Source organism: Pristiophorus japonicus, chromosome 2 (assembly GCF_044704955.1).
Source record: "Pristiophorus japonicus isolate sPriJap1 chromosome 2, sPriJap1.hap1, whole genome shotgun sequence".
Classification (NCBI taxonomy): domain Eukaryota; kingdom Metazoa; phylum Chordata; class Chondrichthyes; family Pristiophoridae; genus Pristiophorus; species Pristiophorus japonicus.
Window position 1 is genome coordinate 74,147,100 of NC_091978.1, and position 24,056 is coordinate 74,171,155.

Consider the following 24,056-nt stretch of genomic DNA (forward strand, 5'->3'; position numbering starts at 1 on the left):
AGAGAGGGGGGAAGGAGAGAGGGGGGAAGGAGAGAGGGGGGAAGGAGAGAGGGGGGAAGGAGAGAGGGGGGAAGGAGAGAGGGGGGAAGGAGAGAGGGGGAAGGAGAGAGGGGGGAAGGAGAGAGGGGGGAAGGAGAGAGGGGGGAAGGAGAGAGGGGGGAAGGAGAGAGGGGGGAAGGAGAGAGGGGGGAAGGAGAGAGGGGGGAAGGAGAGAGGGGGAAGGAGAGAGGGGGGAAGGAGAGAGGGGGGAAGGAGAGAGGGGGGAAGGAGAGAGGGGGGAAGGAGAGAGGGGGGAAGGAGAGAGGGGGGAAGGAGAGAGGGGGGAAGGAGAGAGGGGGGAAGGAGAGAGGGGGGAAGGAGAGAGGGGGGAAGGAGAGAGGGGGAAGGAGAGAGGGGGGAAGGAGAGAGGGGGGAAGGAGAGAGGGGGGAAGGAGAGAGGGGGAAGGAGAGAGGGGGGAAGGAGAGAGGGGGGAAGGAGAGAGGGGGGAAGGAGAGAGGGGGGAAGGAGAGAGGGGGGAAGGAGAGAGGGGGGAAGGAGAGAGGGGGGAAGGAGAGAGGGGGGAAGGAGAGAGGGGGGAAGGAGAGAGGGGGGAAGGAGAGAGGGGGGAAGGAGAGAGGGGGAAGGAGAGAGGGGGGAAGGAGAGAGGGGGGAAGGAGAGAGGGGGGAAGGAGAGAGGGGGGAAGGAGAGAGGGGGGAAGGAGAGAGGGGGGAAGGAGAGAGGGGGAAGGAGAGAGGGGGAAGGAGAGAGGGGGAAGGAGAGAGGGGGAAGGAGAGAGGGGGAAGGAGAGAGAAAGGGATCAAAACAGGAGTGGAAGAGGAGAAAAAGAGCCAAACAAACGTGGAGTAGGAGAGAGAAACAGAAGTGGAGGAACAGTGAGACTTTGGCCAATGTAACACTACCAGTATCCTTAGCTAGAGGGGCAGAGAGTTTTTTTGGTTGGACCCAGCCCAACAAAGTTTGAGAACCACTGAATGAGAGATTTTGGTTCAAATTTATTGCCAAGAATGACAGGTGGCTTGAGTGAGCCTTAAATGAAAACACGCAGATGGGTAAGGCATACATGTGTGCTTACCATCATTTTGTCTGTAGTGGTGTCTATGTACTACAGTAAGAAAGTCTTGAGTAAGTCTTGTGTGGGACTGCACTTGCCTGGTTCCATTCTTATCTATCTAATTGTAGCCAGAGAATCACCTGCAATGGCTTCTCTTCCCACCCCCGCATTGTTACTTCTGGTGTCCAAGGATCCAGTTTCCACATGTATGCTGATGACACCCAGCTCTATCTCATTACCACTTTTCTCGGCCCCTCCACGGTTTCTAAATTGTCAGAATGCTTGTCCAACATCCAGTTCTGGATAAGCAGAAATTTTCTCCAATTGAATACTGGGAAGACGGATGCCATTGTTTTTGATCCCCGTCACAAACTCCGTTCCCTAGCTACTGACTCCATCCCTCTTTCCAACTTCTGTCTGAGGCTGAACCAGACTGTTCGCAACCTTGGTGTCATATTTGACCCTGAAATTAGCTTTTGACTGCATATCCGCGGCGTAACTAAGACCGCCTATTTCCACCTCCGTAACATCACCCATGTCCGCCCTTGCCTCTGCTCATCTGCTGCTGAAGCCCTCATCCATGCCTTTGTTACCTCTAGACTTGACTATTCCAACGCACTCCTGGCTGGCCTCCCACATTCTACCTTACGTAAACTAGAGGTGATCCAAAACTCGGCTACCTATGTCCTAACTCGCACCAAGTCCCGCTCACCCATCAACCCTGTGCTCACTGACATACATTGGCTTCTGTTTAAGCAACGCCTCAATTTCAAAATTCTCATCTTATTTTCAAATCCTTCCATGGCTTCGCCCCTCCCTATCTCTGTAATCTCCTCCAGCCCAACACACCCTCCTGCCCCCAGAGATGTCTGCACCCCTCTAATTCTGCCCTCTTGAGCATCCCTGATTATAATCGCTCAACCATTGGTGGCCATGCCTTCTGTTGCCTCGGCCCCAAGCTTTGGAACTCCCTGTCTAAACCTCTCTATCTTGCTTTCCTCCTTCAAGACGCTCCTTAAAACATATCACTTTGACCAAGCTTTTAGTCACTTGCGCTAATTTCTATTTATGCGGCTCGGTGTCAAATTTTTTAATCTCATAATACCGCTGTGAAGTGCCTTCGGACATTTCACTATGTTAAAGGCGTTATATAAATACAAGTTGTTGTTATTGAGCAGTTATATCATTGGATCAACTATGATGCATCTACCGGACAATGTGGAAGATTGCTTATACATATTTTATCCATGAGAAACAGGATAAATCGAACCTAATTAATCATTGTGCTATCTGCTTCCTCCCAATCATCAGTAAAATGATGAAAGGAGTCAACAGCAGTGCCATCAAGCAGCTCCTACTCACCAATAATCTGTTCACCAATGTTCAGTTCAGGTTCCGACAGAACCATTCATCTCAGCACAGCATTGATCCAGACATGAATGCAAGAACTGAACGCTGGAGGAAAGAGGAGACTAGCTGCCTTTCAAGGGATTTTGACACCAAGTATGGCACCAAGAAACCATAGCAAAACCAATATCAATGGATGTGAAGAGGAAATCCTCCATTAAGTGGGAGTCATATCTAACACAAAGGAAGATATTGTGGTGGTCAGGGGTCAATTATCAGAGCCCAGACATTGTTACAGGAATGGGGCTGTTCACTAATGATCCTACAATGTTCAGCTCCAATCACAACTCCTCCAATAATGAAGCCACCCTGCAGAAGGGACCTGGAAAAGATGCAGGCCGAGGCTGATAAGTGATGGGTAACATTTTTACCATATAAGTACTGGGCAAAGACCACCTCCAACAAAAAAAGACCCAACTAGCTCCCCTGACCTTCAGCAACATTACCATACCCAAGTCCCCAAATGCATCACCATTGACTATAGGCTTCATTGGACCAGCGATAGCAACAACATGGCTACAGGAATAGGACAGAGACTGGGTACGCTGACGCGAGTGGCTCACCTCCTGCATGAAGTTGAGGTGGAGATCTAATTGAATAGCAGAGCAGGCCTGAAAGGTGCATAGGAGCAGTTTATCTCCTGTGGCAATCTGCATGTCTTTTCACTAATTAGCCTGCACGGTGTGGTAAGTTGCTTCGCCTGACTGTGGCAAGTTGCCTCTGCCTCCAAAAGTGATATTTGTATTGAAAGTGGGGGTGACCCTTCCTCTGGGCGACACATCCAGAAACAGCATTTACTTTACTAGCCTGCCGCAGAGGTCAGCTCTGCTGTTGGCCGCATTTCAGTAAATTAAGGGGAACATTTTTTAAATTAGCACTCTTGATGCAGAGCTTTGCACGACAGAAATGTATAGCGAAAATTGAGGCATTCCGGAATTTGGCCAACTTGCTATTCAATACATCATAAGTAATGGATGAAAAATGCTGGCTGTGCTGATGTCTGCACCTGAATAGCCAAATGTAAGCTCTACATCAGGGGCATTAACTCATTTAATTTACCCCTAAATGCAACAATAGTTACACTTATTCTGTAAATCTCTACCCAACTCGCAATCACAACTCTTGCTCAAACTGTTAAATAATAGCTTTACTATATATATGGCATCTCCCATGTCAAAATATAATTCAGAAAATAAAGGAATGGTGCATCTTACCAGATAAATAAAATCATAATCATGCCAAGGAACAATGTCATGGATGATTCCATTCTTGGAGAATTGTTAATTTGTCGTTTAGCACTAACGCTTGGAGTTGTGCTGGTTAAAGGTTCTGAAACTGTTACAGCAATAAAAAGATCGTTATATTAGTAGTATCCATTTTATCGTACCTCAATACTTAATATTTGTCAGCTTGGCTCTGTTGTTCTTGCATCTCAGTCAAAAGATCTGAGTTCAAGTCCCACTCCAGGGCTGGAAAATCTAATTTAGGGTGACTGCAATATTGAGACAGCGCTGCACTGCCGGAGGTATACTACTTTACATGTGGTCTGGTCTGACTGTTCTAATGATTCAAGTAAATCCCATGGCACCATTTAAAGGAGAGCAGTTTTCTCTTGGTGTTCTGATCCACATTTCCCTCTCAGAGACCACCAAAAATAGATTAAATGGCTACTTATTTGTGTGATCTTGTGGTACATGAAATGGTTACTGTTGTTGCTTACATAACATTCATTGCAGTTCCAAGTATTTCACTGTAGGTGAAGACCTTTGAGATGATTCTGAAAGACGTGATAAGATGCTGCATAAATGCAAGTTTTTATTTTTGTTTCTGACATGGCAGCTTGCTTGACAGAAGCTGGGGCAGAGAAAAATCTGTAACATTACAGCAACGATTCTATGACCCTTGCTCCCATCGAGTGTGGCTCCAGGCTGGGAGCCAGCTTGGAAAATTACTCCTTAAAATGTGATCAAACTTTAAACTTTTATTGCCTTTCTCTTTAGACATTCAATTACTTTTGATGAATTTAGAAATTTTCCAGATGAAAAATGTTAGCATTGAGGAAATTTCATCAGGTGAGCTGCTGGATGAGGCTCCCGCTACACTGCCTCAGCGATGTGCCGGATTCTCAGCAACAGAAGAACACGAAACTCTGCAGCAGTGGATTAACATTTTCCACACTGGTCACCCAATGACCTTTGTGAATGAGACAGTCCGATTTTGCTGAATTATGACTAGTTTTGTGCTGTGGAGTCACATTCATCAAAAATTGGCATTAAGCGGTCTGAACTTTTTTTCCACTTCTATTTAAAAAAAAAAGAAAATAAAGATTTGCATTTATATAGCGCCTTTCACTATCACCGGACATCCCAAAATGCTTTACAACCAACAAAATACTTTTGAAGTGAAGCGTAGTCACGGTTGTAATGTAGGAAACGTGGGAGCCAATGTGTGCACAGCAAGCTCCCACAAACAGCAATGTGATAATGACCAAATAATCTGTTTTGAGTGATGTTGACTGAGGGATAAATATTGGCCAGGGCACTAGGGATAACTCCACTGCTCTTCTTCGAAATAGTGACATGGGATCTTATGTCCACTAATAAAAGAACAGATGGGGCCTCGGTTTAACGTCTCATCCGAAAGACAGTACCTCCGACAGTGCAGCACCCGATCAGTACTGCACTGGAGTGTCAGCCTAGATTTTTGTGCTCAAGTCTCTGGAGTGGGACTTGAACCCACAACTTTCTGACTCAGAGATGAAGGTGCTACTAACTGAGCCTCAGCTGACACAAAAGGGCATTGTCATGACAGTACTTGGAATAGTAGGAATAATCTGCTCTGATAGTAGGTTCAGGACACTGGACTGGCCACTGGGAGAAAGGTTGTGCAATATCTGGTACAGTGTGAATTATAGTAATAGTTTTCAAATCATTATTTACATTTTTAAACACATTTTAATTGTACACACAATAGGAGAGATTTGGGAAACACAGGCAATCCCCCGGGAGCTGCAGTGGGTTGGTCCAGTACATTGTAACAGCTGGGCCTCAATCACATTCGGCCAGCCAGCTGCTCATCTGAAAGAGACATCCAGAGGCAGCTTGTGGCCTATGAAGATTGGGCAGCCGGGAGACAGCTATACCGGCAGTTAGGTAAGTCGCTGAGATTGGGAGAGTTTTCAGGGTGGAAGGGTGGGGGGAAGCTTATGGCTGCAATGCCCCAAACTTTCTTTGTGGGGTTCAGAAGAGCACTCCTGCTGCTGCCAGGGCCTCTGCTGGGTGTCCGCCAGGTTTTACGGAGTCTTCAAGTGGATGCTCTACTCAATAGGCAGTCCAAATTACATCGGGGTCCTAATGACATCAGTGGATCCCAATTTGCATTAATTTACGAGGCTCCCATCTGAGTCCAACAGGCCCCTCAACCACCCAAGAAAGCAGCGGTGTTGAAATAGCGGCAGGGTGGGAAACGAGCGGTAAGTGCACCCCTTCGATATTAACTCCCATTTCGCCCAGTTTCCGCTGTACAAGAGGAGTTAAAATTTCCCCTAATAAGTGTGCTTTGGTGTCATTTATACTGCCAATCATGTCACAGCATGTTCCAGTTAAAAACCCTTAGTGGTGTAAAACCATCATCTGGTACAGCACTAAGCCACCTAAATTAGAAGAATCTCAGATGCTATTAGCTGGGGCAGCAGCCAGAGGGCCGCAATTGGCCTCAGCACCTTCAGAGGAGAAGGGGTAAAAAGGAGAGAAAATTGGCAGCAAGAACAGGAGTTAAATTCCGAGCGGTGCACTTACCGCTCGTTTCCCACATCATGGTGATTTCAACACTGTGGTTTTTTTGGGTAGCTAAGGGGCCCTGTTATTTAGACACATAGAAAATAGGTGCAGGAGTAGGCCATTCGGCCCTTCGAGCCTGCACCGCCATTCAATGAGTTCATGTCTGAACATGCAACTTCAGTACCCCATTCCTGTTTTCTCGCCATACCCCTTGATGCCCCTAGTAGTAAGGACTTCATCTAACTCCTTTTTGAATATATTTAGTGAATTGGCCTCAACAACTTTCTGTGGTAGAGAATTCCACAGGTTCACCACTCTCTGGGTGAAGAAGTTTCTCCTCATCTCGGTCCTAAATGGCTTACCCCTTATCCTTAGACTGTGACCCCTGGTTCTGGACTTCCCCAACATTCGGAACATTCTTCCTGCATCCAACCTGTCTAAACCTGTCAGAATTTTAAACGTTTCTATGAGATCCCCTCTCATTCTTCTGAACTCCAGTGAATACAAGCCCAGTTGATCCAGTCTTTCTTGATATGTCAGTCCCGCCATCCCGGGAATCAGTCTGGTGAACCTTCGCTGCACTCCCTTCAATAGCAAGAATGTCCTTCCTCAAGTTAGGAGACCAAAACTGTACACAATACTCCAGGTGTGGCCTCACCAAGGCTCTGTACAACTGTAGCAACACCTCCCTGTCCCTGTATTCAAATCCCCTCGCTATGAAGGCCAACATGCCATTTGCTTTCTTAACCGCCTGCTGTACCTGCATGCCAACCTTCAATGACTGATGTACCATGACACCCAGGTCTCGTTGCACCTCCCCTTTTCCTAATCTGTCACCATTCAGATAATAGTCTGTCTCTCTGTTTTTACCACCAAAGTGGATAACCTCACATTTATCCACATTATACTTCATCTGCCATGCATTTGCCCACTCACCTAACCTATCCAAGTCACTCTGCAGCCTCATAGCATCCTCCTCGCAGCTCACACTGCCACCCAACTTAGTGTCATCTGCAAATTTGGAGATACTACATTTAATCCCCTCGTCCAAATCATTAATGTACAATGTAAACAGCTGGGGCTTCAGCACAGAACCTTGCGGTACCCCACTAGTCACTGCCTGCCATTCTGAAAAGTACCCATTTACTCCTACTCTTTGCTTCCTGTCTGACAACCAGTTCTCAATCCATGTTAGCACACTACCCCCAATCCCATGTGCTTTAACTTTGCACATTAATCTCTTGTGTGGGACCTTGTCGAAAGCCTTCTGAAAGTCCAAATATATCACATCAACTGGTTCTCCCTTGTCCACTTTACTGGAAACATCCTCAAAAAATTGCAGATTTGTCAAGCATGATTTCCCTTTCACAAATCCATGCTGACTTGGACCTTTTAGCAGCAACTGCTAAAAAAACTGGGACTTTCACCTCTTCAGTGTAGATTCAAAGTCCGTTCTCAAAATAGATAATATACATATTCAATCAGTTGCTTCTCATCTTTTAGCTTCACTACACTTTCATGATATGTGGGGTATAAAACAGAGAAACCGACCGCTATTAGGACGTACCATTGCTCGGATTTTCTTCGGGGTCCTCCTCTGGTCTTAATGGCATCCACGGTGTAGCATGTACAGCCTTACTCCATTCACTCCAGGTGCCAACCTCGCTGTCCTTAGCAGCAACTTGTATAATGTGTTCTTTCCCTATATATGCATCAGTGATTGTATGAAATGGAACATCTGTGACTTCGACCTAGGAGCAACAGAAACAGACCATCAGCCAACTGTTGACAGATAAAGACTGACAGAACAGAAACGAGAAGACCACATTCAACAGCATATATCTTACTATCTTTCAATCATTTTTGATACCTTTTTTACCATTTCTAAATCCCACCCCCCAACCTTACCAGTGATCCTAAAGTCATTATGTCAAAATAGACCCACGGCAATATGTTTTTGCATGCATCAAAATGTTGCCACTACCAGCAACAGAGGAAGGCCACAAATATCTCATCTCTTCTCTTCAACCTTAATGGTGTCCAACACATAAATTCTCACTCCTTTAACTGGGTTTCTCAATAAATAAAAGAAACAAAAATATGGAGGAAACAGTCATGTATGTACATGCTGTTTATAGCCACCAGATGGTGTCATTGTTGGAGGCCACTGAGCAGCACTCACATGGTGCTGCTCGGGTATAAAAGGCCAGCCATTTTGAGAATCAGACACTTTGGGCCTAAATAAAGCAGAGACAAGGTTGTACCTTGCTTAGTTAAACAGTACTCAGTTTGAACCTTTATTGCATACATAACAGAAACCAATCATTTAAAGGAACTCAGCAATTCTCATTTGTACATCACCTCAAACCTTGCCTAAGAATTACATTAAAAGACTTTTAATAAAATTAATAATGCAGCAGAATAGAGATGAAAATCATTCTGACCTTGACTATAGAAAAAAAATGATCAGAAATTAAAAAGTAGGAATGAGAGATCTGGTCTTCTTTTGGATACTTGGTTAAATCCAAACTGACATAAGCCAACTGATTCAAACTGCTAAAATAACCATCACAATCAATAGTAACAATGGAAACCTGGCTGAACTCCCAAGTTTCTCTTCGGCTCTGATATCTTAGAAGATGTACAATTTGGCAGGAAATCAGCATTCTCAAACCAACAAAGCTTGATTTTGGCCTGGCTCAGCTGAACTGTAGAAATTCAGATAAGCTTGGATTGCCAGTCTAGATTTATACACACCCTTCATAGAAAGAAACAATCTATAGAATATCTGAAAATGAAAGCAGAAAATCCTAGAAATACAGAGCACATTAGTCGGCATTTGAACAAACAAAATGGTACATTAACATCTCTAATGTAAAACTTCTATTGAAAGATCACATTTAATCCCCGGTTCTGGGTGATTTTGTCAGCGCTTGAATGGTGGTGAATTAACTGTGAAATTTAAAATGATTGACAATGGGTTGGAAACTGACTATAAAAACACGCAGAGGTGTATTTCCTGATGTCAGGTCTGCCAGCGCTGAGCAGACCTAACAGGCAGCAGCAGCGGCACCCAATTCAAATCATTGGTGGCTTGTTTGCAGAAACTTAATGCTTTTTCCCCAGCTTTTTAAACTTTCACAGGTCTCTCACGGGTTTTTCGCATTGCCTAGACCTCACCAGTGAAGCTGAGGAAGGTCGTCAGTGGCCATTGAATCAACTGATGAGTTGACTGCTTCAAATGTCAACTCAAAGCTTCCAGCTGATTCAGATATCTTCCCTTATGCACTAGCATCTCTAAACTGCATTTCCACTACAGATTCACCAACCTCTCCCAACATTGACAGATTGCTTCTGCCATCGATTCCATCAGCATGGGTGGACTTTCTACTCTCTCACCTTAGTCTTCAGAATCTGACCACAATCAGCCCTAACACCAGCATCATCAGGCACATCAGCAGCACCAACAACCACACCAACCTTCTCCACAATCACCTGATGCTGCACAGGACAGTGGGCATCAGCACCCGACCCCATATTGCTGCCTGGGATGGACTCACCATGGCCACATTTAATTCACTTGATGCTGCACATCCTGGATGCCACATGATGCGCCACCAACATAAAGCATCCCTCCAATGCCCAAGCCATTTCTTTCACACTCATCAACATTGCAGGAGGTACCGTTATGTCTCAACATTCATTGCAACTCACTGAACCACTTCCAAAGGTGCAAACAAATCTGTCCAAGGAAGCAAAGTGTTGAAAATAAAGATTTCAATGTTTGACAGCATATTAACAGAAGCTTCACATGAACATTGGCTAAAGCACACAAGTGCCTACCCTTGTGTGTTGTTAATTGGTATGTTTGGACTAGGATGAGGGTGAATGTGAGGGGTGGCTCGTGAGATGGGGAAGTGATAATATAGATAGAGAGCGATGGGTGGAGGTGCAAGGTAAGTTGGTGTGAGAAAGGATGTGCAGGATTAGGGTAGGGAAGGCAGAGTGATGGGGATGTGATGAGTGACACAGCAGGATGAGGTTGAGTGGGGCTTTGCAGTAATATTTTCTGATTTACTGAGATCATTGAAAGGCTTGCACCACTGCAGCCTGGTCCTCCTGACGGAATCCCTGCTTGTGCCATCTTGTGTAATGTGCAACCATGCTGCGTTGATCTCCTGGGGAGGTCTCTTCCGCCCTTTGGAAGGGAAGAGAACCTTCCTGCCTGCTGTGACACCCTCCATAAGCTTATGGAAGGACTCATGGGAGAGCCTGGATGCAGCCGTGCACCTCTGTGCAGTGCTTGTCAGTGTTTGCAGCACCTCAATGCTGTAGAACACTGACAGCACAAATGTCAAAGTAAATTTGCGCATAGTCGCTTGAAGGAAACCGGCTGCCGATGAGTGATAAATGACATCATCAGACCCACTTCCTTCAATTGGCCGAGAAAAGCACTGGGCGGGCTTAACAAGCCCAATCAGGGGAAAGTCATGCCAGAGACTGGGATGGAGGCAATACCTGTCCGAAGCAGGGAAAATCGCTGCTTTAGTTTACCTGAACAATTGAGTGGCTTGCAAGGGCATTAAGATTCTACCACCTAATGTAAACTAGAGTCATATGGATGGAGTTTCCCTCCCTCCGAGTGGTGGAAACAGGGCAATTGCAACATTAAAACGGAGGTGGTCAACATTACCGCCCTGCTGCAACTTAGCCAGACTTTTTCCCGGGTACTTCTGCAGGGCAGCCAGGCATCCATCTGAATTAGGTGGGAGCCTCATTACCTGAAGCAATTCAGAGTTTTATTTTGTACAAAGGATACCAATGCAATTTTAACACCGTGAATTTTGCTGAGATTCTGTGCACAAATGGAGTCTGACTAAGGTTCTGTACAAATGAAGCACCACTTCCTCACATTTGAATTCCAACATCCTGGTGAAAAAGGCCAGCATCCCATTAGCGTTTTTGATTAAAGCTGCTGTTACCCTGGGGCTGCTACTCCACCCACACGATTGTCGATCACCCTCCCAAACTGGACTACTTGTCTGCCGGCCTGGAGCCTACAGCTATCCATGGCATCGTAATGAGGCCCAACCCTTAAAATGTACTAGGCCTTCTAATTAAAATCTACTCCTAACCTATAGGGCTAGAATTTTGCCGACTTTGCAACTGGGTTTGTGCAACGATTTGACCCTCTGCGGCAAATATTCGGTCGGCTGGATCATCGGGCATCTTTTTGCGGCGGCGCTCCCACGTACCGCCGGGGAGAGGTGCACCAATGTGCAACGCCATGGATTGTGTTATCATCGGACGTTTAGCACTCTCCACCACGTCCAGAATACTGACAGGTGTCGGTGCAGCTCTGCCAGCAGTGGTAAGTATGAAGACCTGCAAAGAAAGTGAGTTAAAGTTTTTATTTTTACATTCTTTTTCAGTGATTTAATAAGTAAGGGGTTTGAGAATGTTTTTTGCAATTTTTTTTTATTTTGTTTTTTCCCCCTCCCAAGGCCTCTCACAATGCTACCGGCCTCGGACTAAAGTTGCCGAGACTCATGGTTGGTGCCGTGAATCCTCATGCAACACCGACTTTACCGATGCATAACGTCCGAAATTTAGACCTAAAAACGGTAGCGCCGTGAAAACGGTAATTTTGGCATAAAACTACAGTTTTCACTGACATCCGAAATTCTAGCCCCTAGTGCCTTAAATCTGACACCAACGATGTCTCCGCAAGATCCCGCAAATCTCCTGGGAGGACAGGCGCACCAACATCAGTGTCCTCGACCAGGCTAACATCCCCAGTATTGAAGCACTGACCACACTCGATCAGCTTCGCTGGGCAGGCCACATAGTACGCATGCCAGCTACGAGACTCCCTAAGCAAATGCTTTATGCAGAGCTCCGTCATGGTAAACGAGCCAAAGCCGGGCAGCGGAAGCGTTACAAGGATACCCTCAAAGCCTCCCTGGTAAAGTGCGACATCACCACTGACACCTGGGAGACCCTGGCCACAGACCGTCCGAGGTGGAGAAAGTCCATCTGGGAGGGTGTTGAGCTCTTTGAGGCTCGACGCAAGGAGCAAGAGGCCAAACGCAGGCAGCGGAAGGAGCGCGCAGCAAACCAGCCCCACGACCCCTTCCCCCGACGAATGTCTGTCCCACCTGTAACCGGGTCTGTGGCTCTCGTATCGGACTGTTCAGCCATCAAAGAACTCACTTTGGGAGTGGAAGCAAGTCCTCATCAATTCCGAGGGACTGCCTATGATGATGATGTGATCTACAGGGCAGTAGTGATACCTGCCCCCCTATACGGCTCAGAGACGTGGACTATATAGAACAGACACCTCAAAGCTGGGGAAGTAGCACCAGCAAGATCCTACAAATCCACTGGGAGGACAGACGCACCAACGTCAGTGTTCTCGCTCAGGCCAACATCCCCAGCATCGAAGCACTGACCGTACTCGGCCAGCTCCGTTGGGCAGGCCACATCATCCGCATGCCCGACAAGAGACTCCCAAAGCAAGTGTTCTACACGGCAAGCGAGCCATACGTGGACAGAGGAAACGTTTCAAGGACACCCTCAAAGCCTCCTTGATAAAGTGTAACATCCCCACCGGCACCCGGGAATCCCTGGTCCAAGACCGGCCAAAATGGATGAAGAGCATCCAGGAGGGCGCTGAGCACCTCGTGTCTCGTCGCCGAGAGCATGCAGAAACTGAGTGCAGAGAGCGGAAGGAGTGTGCAGCAAACCAGGCTTCCCACCCACCCTTTCCGTCAACCACTGTTTGCCCCACCTGTTACAGAAACTGTAATTCCCACATTGGACTGTACAGCCACCTGAAAACTCACTTTTATAGAATGGAAGCAAGTGTTCCTTGATTTCGAGGGACTGCCTATGATGATGATGACACCCTTGTCACATATACAATGTTAACCCATTTTTCTCTCTGAAATATATAGCAGGTCAGTCAGCACCAATCATTTACTATGATTATTTTAAATTTATAGCATTCCCCTTTTACCTTTTGTGGCTACTATACAACATCCAATGCAAGAAACCAAGTTCCGGACTATTTTCTTCCTTCTTTGAACAATTCACATCTAAGATGGCAGGACAAACTGTATCCTATAGGATTAGTATAAAAGTTGCGGAGATTCAAGGACACCCCAAGATCCTACACATCCCCTGGGAGGACAGGCGCAACAACATCAGTGTCCTCATCCAGGCTAACATCCCCAGCATTGAAGCACTGACCACACTCGATCAGCTCCGCTGGGCAGGCCACATAGTTCGCATGCCAGACACGAGACTCCCAAAGCAAGTACTCCACCCAGAGCTCCTTTATGGCAAACGAGCCAAAGGTGGGCAGCGGAAACGTTACAAGGACACCCTCAAAGCCTCCCTGATAAAGTACGACATCCCCACTGACACCTGAGAATCCCTAGCCCAAGACCGCCCTAAGTGGAGGAAGTGCATCCGGGAGGGCGCTGAGCACCTCGAGTCTCAATGCCGAGAGCATGCAGAAATCAAGCGCAGGAAGCGGAAAGAGAATGCGACAAACCAGTCCCATCCACCCCTTCCCTCAATGACTATCTGTCCCACCTGTGACAGAATCTGTGGCTCTCATATTGGGACTGTTCAGCCACCAAAGAACTCACTTTAGGAGTGGATTCCGAGGGACTGCCTATGACAATGATGAGTATAAAAGTTATCAGGGTCCTGCATATAAATTGATCAAGTCATGAGGTTTTGTCCTGAGGAAAGAAAAGTAATTTGGAAACAAAGCTTAAAGAATGCACAAGTTGAGATTGAATTATAACATTTTTTGGGATGTTTACACAAGGTGGTGAACTCGCCCTTATTATTGTCTCCTTCATTAAATAAAAAGGGACTTGGTCTACGTCATCCTTTTGGCATGCAAATGAATGTTTTCATGAATAAATTTTGTTAATTGTGTTGAGAATTCTCAAGGTACTTGCTTAGTGCAATGTATCCAAGTCAGATAACACTGTTTCATTTAAAATTAAGCATTGGGAACCCAGATGTGGATGTGTGCACGACTTAGCAAGCAGCTGCAAAGAAAACTAATTTGATTTACAGAAATCACTATGGATATAGCCAAACACAACACTCTGTAATTGGGTTCATCCTTAACAGTTAAAAACACGTTCATCATCGTGACATATGGAAAATAATTCCAATTCCTAATCCATTGATGTAACCAGACAGATTAATCTTATAATAAAATGCATTTCCGACAGGGTTGCTGAGGTTGTCTTTGCCATAATCTGGTTTAGGTTTTAAAAAGTACAATACCCAGTCTGAGCAAAATTATAATCAAATGCTCCAGTCCTTTTAAAATATTGTACATCTTTATTTTAGTAAAATAACAATTTCAATTATATATGTAGTTTAAAAAAAAATCAATGTCTATGACTCATTGCATTAAGATAGTTCACCCAATAGTATAATCAATAAATGTATTCTCCGTTTTGATCTCAGAACCAAATCGTTACTTGTGAATGGATAGAGCTCCTAATGGCTTAGTAAATGCACTAAGCCACATAAACCAATAAGGTCTTGTTTCTGCAGAACTAGTTGATCTTAGCTGCAGCAGCAACTGGTGGACTAAAATTCCGTGGGGTTGGAAAAGAAGAAAAATCAACTAGTGGTTTTGCTCTTTATCACTTTCCAGTGACTCTTTGAGTGGAAGCAAGGATCTGACCAGAGTTGACAGTGATACCCACCATGAATGAATAGCATTGCAAATCTTTTCTGTATTTTTTTTTTGATTCTCATGATGTGGACATCGCTAGCAAGGCCGGCATTATTGCCTATTCCCAGTTTCCCCGAGAAGATGGGACTTCATCTTGAAATGTTGCGATACATGTGATGAATGTACTCCCCCACAGTGCTATTAGGTAGGGAGTTCCAGGATTTTGACCGAGTGGTCATGAAGGATACATGTCTAAGTCAGGATGTTGTGTGACTTGAAGAGGAGCTTGGTGTTCCCATGCACCTGCTGCCCTTGTCCTTCAAGCTGGTGGAGCCACGGTATGCAATGTGGAGGGGGTGGAGGTTTAGGCTAGAGGATGAAGTGCCGATCAAATGGACTTCAATGTCTTGGATGGTGTCAAGCTGCTCGAGTGTTAGTGTAGCTGCATCCAGGCAAGTGGAAAGTATTCTATCCCACTCGTGACTTTTGCTTTGTAGGTTGTGGAGATGCTTTGGAGAGTCAGGGGGTGAACCACTCACCACAGAATACCCAGCGTCTGACCTGCTCCAGCAGCCAAGGCATTTATGTGGTTGGTCAAGTTGAGTATCTGGTCAATGCTAACCTCTAGGATTTGATGGTGGAGAACTCATCAATGGTAATGGCACAATATCAAAGGGAAGTGTTTAGGCTCTCTCTTATTGGAGATGGTCATTGCCTGGCCCTTGTGTAGCATGAAATTTACTTGCCACTTGTTAGCCCAAGCTTGTTATTGCCCAGGACTTGCTGCATGTGAGCAGGGACTGATTCATTATCTGAGGAACTGTGAATGGAGCTGTACATTACAATCATCACCAACCCACCCCACATCTGATATTATGATGGAGGGAAGGACATTGATGAACAGCTGAAGATAGTTGGGCTCCAGGACATTGACAGGAGGAATACCTGCAGTGATGGCCTGGGGCTGAGATAATTGGTCTCCAATAACCATCTTCCTTTGTGCCAGGCAGACTCCAGCCAGAGAAAAGATCCAGGGAGCCCTGGGTCCCACTTTTGTTACAGTGATGTCATGCACTAGTGATATAATGATACATTCTGTTCCATTTATACCATTACATCACCTTTTTTCAAACAAATAGTGAAAGAATTGCGGACTCTTTCATGAAGACAGATGCCTAAAAGTTTCAGAAGCAAGGCAGAATTTCTACCTGCCACTTTCACCCCACTGTATTCTTTGTCAAATCGCAAGTGGGTGCACACACAAGTAGTGGCACTTCAGGGGTACTCATTCCGCTGAACAGATCAAATCTCAGAATGCCAGTCTGTTGCTCCGAGAGAAGGAGTGATAACCCAATTGGGTCGCGGATCCCAGGATGGGGAAGTCATATATTATTGCTGCCCCGAGTATAGGCCCCAAGTAAAATACCATTCAATCTATCTACGATTTATTAGTGTTTGGTTTCTTCCTGTTGAGGCCTACTTGCAACCCAGAACAATACCTGGGCCTACTTGATGGTTTTAGTTACCAGTGGGCCTTATGGTGGGGAGCCCAGGAACATGCTCTCAAACTGACCTGGATGGACCATTACATATTCCATGAGGTGGAAACCCACCGGAGACAAATTTGTCCCAACTTTCTGTCCCTCTGCCATTAGACTTGACTTCCACACCCTTAAATCAGCAGAAGTTGCAGTCTCAAATCTTTTTTTTAAACAAATTCATTTTTAATTTTATTCATACAAAGAACACAAATTGCTGTAAATATCAAGAGAATCAAGGCATTATATAAAAAGGTTCATAAAGATAATTCATATTGATTAACAATTAATTCGGGCATCAATGGGTGTGCTAGAAATGTTCTCAGCGCCTCTGGTTGGGGGAAACGAAAAATCAAGGTGGTTTCTCACCTCTGATTGCTAATCAATGATTTCTACTGGAAAGTATACATGTCTGCGCATCAGATAAGGACAAGATTGGGCTTGGTCATGATGCCTCGTGTTAAAATAGCTTACCAATATGCACGGTCTAGGTTCACACGTTAAGAACGTTTACTTGATGAGATAGCAGAGAGCTGCTGGCTCCTGTTCAAACAAACATACTCCAGTAAGAAGCAACATCTGCACGCACAGGAAAGGAGAACATTTTAGAAAAAAGAATTGACAAAGAAAACATTGAACGATGGAAATCTGGAAGAAAAATGAAACATGTTGGAAATGTACAGATCAATCTGCTTATGAAATTATTTTGCATGCGACTCCAGATCCTGCTATTGCTGTGAAAGAGCCAAACAGTAAAATATAGACAAGCGAGTTCGAACAGCCATAAGATGGCAGGTCCTCCCTTTGGTCAGTGAATCATATGGTGAATAGAAGCATCAGAAATGAGACTACGTTAGAAATATAGAAACAGAGAAAATAGGCAGGAGTAGGCCATCCGGCCCTTCGAGTCTGCACCACCATTCAATAACATCTTAGCTGATCATTCCCTCAGTAGCCCTTTCCTGTTTTCTCTCCATACCCCTTGATCCTCTTAGCCGTAAGGACCATATCTAACTCTCTCTTGAATATATCCAATGAACTGGCATCAACAACTCTCTGCGGCAGGGAATTCCATAGGTTAACAACTCTCTGAGTGAAGAAGTTTCTCCTCATCTCAGTCCTAAATGGTCTACCCCTTATCCTAAGACTATGTCCCTGGTTCTGAACTTCCACAACATCGGGAACATTCTTCCCGCATCTAACCTGTCCAGACCCGTCAGAATCTTATATGTTTCTATGAGATCCCCTCTCATCCTTCTGAACTCCAGTGAATAAAGGCCCAGTTGATCCAGTCTCTCCTCATATGACCGTCCAGCCATCCATGGAATCAGTCTGGTGAACCTTCGCTGCACTCCCTCAATAGCAAGAACGTCCTTCCTCAGATTAGGAGACCAAAACTGAACACAATATTCCAGGTGAGGCCTCACTAAGGTCCTGTACAACTGCGGTAAGACCCTCCTGCTCCTATACTCAAATCACCTAGCTATGAAGGCCAACATACCATTTGCCATCTTCACTGCCTGCTGTACCTGCATGCACACTTTCAGTGACTGATGAACCATGACACCCAGGTCTCATTGCACCTCCCCTTTTCCTAATCTGCTGCCATTCAGATAATATTCTGCCTTCATGTTTTTGCCCCCAAAATGTATAACCTCACATTATACTGCATCTGCCATGCATTTGCCCACTCACCTAATCTGTCCAAGTCACCCTGCAGCCTCCTAGCCTCCTCCTCACAGCCCACACCGCCACCCAGTTTAGTGTCATCCACAAACTTGGAGATATTACACTCAATTCCTTCATCTAAATCATTAATGTATATTGTAAAGAGCTGGGGTCCCAGCACTGAACCCTGCGGCACTCCACTAGTCACTGTCTGCCATTCTGAAAAGGACCCGTTTATCCCGACTCTCTGCTTCCTGTCTGCCAACCAGTTCTCTATCCACATCAGTATATTACCCCCGATACCATGCGCTTTGATTTTGCACACCAATCTCTTCTGCGGGACCTTGTCAAAAGCCTTTTGAAAGTCCAAATACACCACATCCACTGGTTCTCCCTTGTCTACTCTACTAGTTACATCCTCAAAAAATTCCAGAAAGGGAAGATTTCGCTTTCATAAATCCATGCTGACTTGGACCGATCCGGTCACTGCTTTCCAAATGTGCTGACATTTCATCCTTAATGATTGATTCCAACATTTTCCCCACTACTGATATCAGGCTAACCAGTCTATAATTACCTGTTTTTCTCTCTCCCTCCTTTTTTAAAAAAGTGATGTTACATTACCTACCCTCCAGTCCAGAGGAACTGATCCAGAGTCGATAGACTGTCGGAAAATGATCACCAATGCATCCACTATTTCTAGGGCCACTTCCTTAAGTCCTCTGGGATGCAGACTATCAGGCCCCGGGGATTTGTCGGCCTTCAATCCCATCAATTTCCCTAACACAATTTCCTGCCTAATAAGGATATCCTTCAGTTCCTCCTTCTCACTAGACCCACTGTCCCCCTAGTACATTCGGAAGGTTATTTGTGTCTTCCTTCGTGAAGACAGAACTGAAGTATTTGTTCAATTGGTCTACCATTTCTGTGTTCCCCATTATAAATTCACCGGAATCCGACTGCAAGGGACCTACGTTTGTTTTCACTAATCTTTTTCTCTTTACATATTTATAGACGCTTTTGCAGTCAGTTTTTATGTTCCCTGCAAGCTTCCTCTCGTACTCTATTTCCCCCTCTTAATTAAACTCTTAGTCTTCCTCTGTTGAATTGTAAATTACTCCCAATCCTCAGGTTTGTTGCTTTTTCTAGTCAATTTATGCCTCTTCCTTGGCTTTAACACTATCCCTAATTTCCCTTGTTAGCCATGGTTGAGCCACCTTCCCAGTTTTATTTTTACTCCAGACAGGGATGTACAATTGCTGATGTTCATTCATGTGATCTTTAAATGTTTGCCATTGCTTATCCACCGTCAACCCTTTAAGTATCCTTTGCCTGTCTATTCTAGCCAATTCACGAAATAACAGACATCATCAAAAACGGATATACTCTTCAGAGGTAATGTTGACTTTGGGTGATATCGATTCAACCGCCCATAATGCATCTCTCCCGATTATCATTTCCATTTACTTCAATAGAAATGAAAATGAGGAGAGAGGGACTATTTTACAGCCAAATTTATACCTTAAAAATAGGAAAAAAAATATAAAAAGAAAATTTGGGGAAGATAGAAAGTTAGGTTGATAAAATAGAACACAACAAAGTCAGAGCAGAGGTTCACTCCCAATAGAAAAAAAACACATACCCCAATATCTCTACTCTTCCCCCGACTCAAACCTCCTTACAGAGTTTGGAGGGGTACTTAGGAATTCTCCAGAGGTAGGATGCAATCAAAGACTTCCAACAGAGGCTAGAAACTAACTCCCCAGGACTTTACCTAGAGATAACTGAAGAGAAAACACACTTGCCAGCGACCCACATGGGCTACGGAGACAGAACTGCCTGTGCCATATATCCAAACTATGGTGGCTTGTTACAAGTAACAGAAGGTTACTAGGTCAGCTCTGAATAGACTCCACATTGGCTCTTCACAGGAAGTCCCACCCTTGAAAACAGGAACTGTTTCAAATCTATGGTAGCACATTCCCACCAAATTAAATAAATTCAGTAGGGCAGATTATCATTTTAATGCGCTTGGGAGAAAAGGACTGCCTAAATTAATGGATGGAAAGTCAGGTGGGTTCTGCTACCAGTGTGCGATCCTGCCTGTCCAATTTTCCTCAATGTGCTCCACTCAGGTGATTCATTGGTCCAGAATTTCCTTGGAGCTGCTCCTACTTTGCTAGAGGTGCGGGGTTTCTGCCGCACTTACCACAAAGGTAAAGTTGTGGAATGGTAACAGCTCCAAGGAAATTCCAGGCCTTTATGTCCAAGCGCAAGAGAAGCAAATATGCCTCAATAATCAGGAACAAAGTTATTTTTGAAAACACTCTGAATGAGGAAATGCTTTGAAGTTCAGTGCAATTACCTTTTCTTATTCTTTGCATCAGAGTATTGAGAATGATCCGACAATAGTTTTAGTGGGTATTTTATGACAAATGCACACATTTGAAAGTTGCAAAGAAAATGTATTCTGATTGTTCAAAGGAAGTGTACAACATGCTTGATTGACATTATGATTAATGTAGAGGGGTCATGCTAGCTGGGTGAATGGATGCAAAATTTTTTCACCCTTATCCTTAATCAGTTCACCCATTTAAAAAAAACCCAGGGTGAACAAAAGTTCACTTCAGTCAAAGGTCATACTTGCAATGCAGCATTCCTGTTGCTCCCAAATTAAAAACCTGCTTTCCCTTCCCAGGTACCATGAGCTGAGAAACAGTTGTGAGTGACCCTGTTCAGCTACTGTGAGAAATAGGTGTGACCCGATTACAGAATACAGTTTGAAAGGCAATCAAGTCCGAAAATAAAATTCAGCCTCTTGAACACGGCAATATGAATCAAGAACAGGCAGGAAGGAAGATTACTGCTGAAATGATTAGGATTATCTGGCCCCATCTGTTTGGTGTTAATTAACTATTTCACCAGAACTTCCAACATGCTGACTACCTCGGGACAGCACTAAATGTTAGATTAACTCTCAATGTTGCTTGAATACGTTAAGTTACTGACAATCCTTGCATGGTGAAAAATATTGTTGTGCTGCCCCCATTTTCTTCACAAATTGGCAGTCATTGCATTTTCTTGCAGAAATAAACCCAAATGAGGATGTTGGTGGGAACAGAAATCTGGCCTCGTGTTGTCCTGAACACATTTGCGCTGCTAAGGGTATTTTTTTTCCTCCAATTTTCTTCCATCCCCCTACTCAAAGCTACTTGATTGAAATGCCAGTGGAATACTGGCACCCACTGTGTTATGTATGTAACTATATAATACTTGCCACCAGAGGACGCAACTGTTGGAGTCCTAACCATCACCTGCTCACACATGCAGCGCCAGTACAAAAGGTTGGCTGCCATGTTGTTTAGGCACTCTGAAAGAAGACTAAGCTCACACTAAGTTTAGCTCACAATATTCAGCCTCGTGGAGTTCTTCTATACACAACACACTGAACCATAACCCAGCAAGAGTCGCCAGCCTCAGGATGGTAGGGGAGAAGAGAGAAAACAAGCTGTGACTGGTCGGGAGAGGGGGCGGTGGGTTGGGGAGGTGGGGGGGGGCGGGCGGTGGTGGCCAAATAATCAAAATAGCAGAGAACATATGACCAACATATCCATTGGCTCACTCTCTGCCTTTGGAAAAGAATGAAGCAGCTGTAAATTATTTCATCATAATGGGACCGTGAGAAAGCACTGAAATTTCCAAAAATTAATGCAGCTTTTCCATGAAATCTGTAAGCTGCAGTAATGTGTCAAGAAACGAATTGGTCAACAACCTCTTCAAAAACAGTCCTTCTTTAAGGCTGCTATTTATCTTGAAATAGCAACTTGGTTATATGTACATCTGAGACATAGCCATTGTTTTATAAAACTATATATCTCTTTCTCAATCTATAATATACTATCTAGGAGCTTCTATTAAACTGCCTGAAATGACCAAGAATATTTTACTATTATTTGAACAAAGTTTTGTCATTTCTGTAACCCTGTGGGACAATAGTTTGGCACATGAACTGGAGATTCCAGTCAATTTTCATTTAATTATTGTTATAACCTTAAAAAATTTATTTTTTTTATATAAAAAAGGAAATATTTTGACTTGTTTTGCATGGGTGATAGGCTATGTTTTCACCTGCCTACACTACTGGGAGCATGTGGCCCACGCCTCAACACCAGAACAAGGTTAACAAATAAATAAGGTTAATAAAACTCTTTTGCAATGCTTTTTAAACAAGGTGTTTATTCCTTCACCTTATTCTTTCTATTGCTGTGAGAGTATTGGGCAAAGGCCGTGTGACTCCAGTGGCATAGGCAACATTTTCTTCAGTGGTGGGTGGGGGTCATTGTTTGGATATGAGCTCGCCAGACCAGACAAAATTACTTCAAAAGGTTTCTCTCTCCACAGTTGTTTAATATAATGGTGGAAACCGTACTGAAGAAGTGTCCTGTGGCGCTATCAGTGAGTTGTCTGGTTTGTGCATTTAGTCGGTTTGAGTTTGCTGAGGCAAGAGATTGGAGGAGTGGGAATTGTTGGGATTGGACATGTTGATAGAAGATGGGCCGAATCTTGCCGGAAAAATAAGTGTGCGAACAGTGCACACCGTTATTAATGTGCAAATTGGCCAGCAAGTTCAGGGGATTAAGAGATGCGCCAGAAGTTACAAATCTCCTTATCTTAGTTTTAAATGGGTGACCTCTTATTCTAAAACTATGCCTCCTAGTTCTAGATTACCCCATGAGTGGAAACATCCTCTCTGCATCTACCTTGTCAAGCCTCTCATTAGCTTATATGTCTCAATAAGATCACCTCTCATTCTTCTGAACTCCAATGAGTACAGGCCCAATCTGCTCAACCTTACATAAGAACATAAAAACATAAGAAATAGGAGCAGGAGTAAGCTATATGCCCCCTCGAGCCTACTCCACCATTTAATATGATCATGGCTGATCTGATCATGGACTCAGGTCCACTTCCCTGCCCGTTCCCCATAACCCCTTATTGTTTAAGAAATTGTCTATTTCTGTCTTAAATTTATTCAATGTTCCAGCTTCCATAGCTCTCTGGCAGCGAATTCCTCAGATTTACAACCCTCAGAGAAGAAATTCCTCCTCATCTCAGTTTTAAATGGGTGGCCTCTTATTCTAAGATTATACCCCCTAGTTCTAGTCTCCCCAATCAGTGGAAACATCCTCTCTGCATCCACCTGGTCAAGCCCCCTCATGAACTTATATGTTTCAAATAGATCACCTCTCATTCTTCTGAATTCCAATGAGTAGAGGCCCAACCAAATCAATCTTTCCTCATAAGACAACCCCCTCATCCCCGGAATCAACCTAGTGAACCTTCTCTACACTGCCTCCAAAGCAAGTATATCCTTTCGTAAATATAGAAACCAAAACTGCACTCAATATTCTAGGTGTGGCCTCACCAATACCCTGTATAGCTGTAGCAAGACTTCCCTGCTTTTATACTCCATCCCCTTTGCAATAAAGGTCAAGATTCCATTGACCTTCCTGATCACTTGCTGTACACCTGCATACTATCCTTTTGTGTTTCATGCACTAGTTCCCCCAGGTCCTGCTGTACTGCAGCACTTTGCAATCTTTCTCCATTTAAATAACTTGCTCTTTGATTTTTTCTGCCAAAGTGCATGACTTCACACTTTCCAATATTATACTCCATCTGCCAAATTGGTCTGTAGTTTCCTGCTTTCTGTCTGCCTCCTTTTTTAAATAGGGGTGTTACATTTGCGGTTTCAGTGAAGAGCTTGTACAGAACTCCCATGGCTGGACAACTTAACATTACAGATGTGTTCAATTTGATTGGAGAGGAAGATGTTCAGAAGTAATGACACAATCAGCTTATCCATAACTCTGCTGCGTATATCCTATTCTGCACCAA

General features: G+C 44.4%; 1 protein-coding gene across 1 annotated transcript in view; it reads right to left on the reverse strand.

The window, feature by feature from the left end:
- The window catches only part of cntfr (ciliary neurotrophic factor receptor), a 258,091-nt gene that overhangs the window by 15,187 nt on the left and 218,848 nt on the right, over positions 1-24,056 (reverse strand). Inside the window, exons 7-8 of the mRNA XM_070862387.1 lie at positions 7,807-7,990; positions 3,675-3,795 (exon numbers count right to left, since the gene is read on the reverse strand). Coding sequence (XP_070718488.1) covers positions 3,675-3,795; positions 7,807-7,990 — 305 coding nt within the window. The remainder of the gene's footprint in view (positions 1-3,674; positions 3,796-7,806; positions 7,991-24,056) is intronic.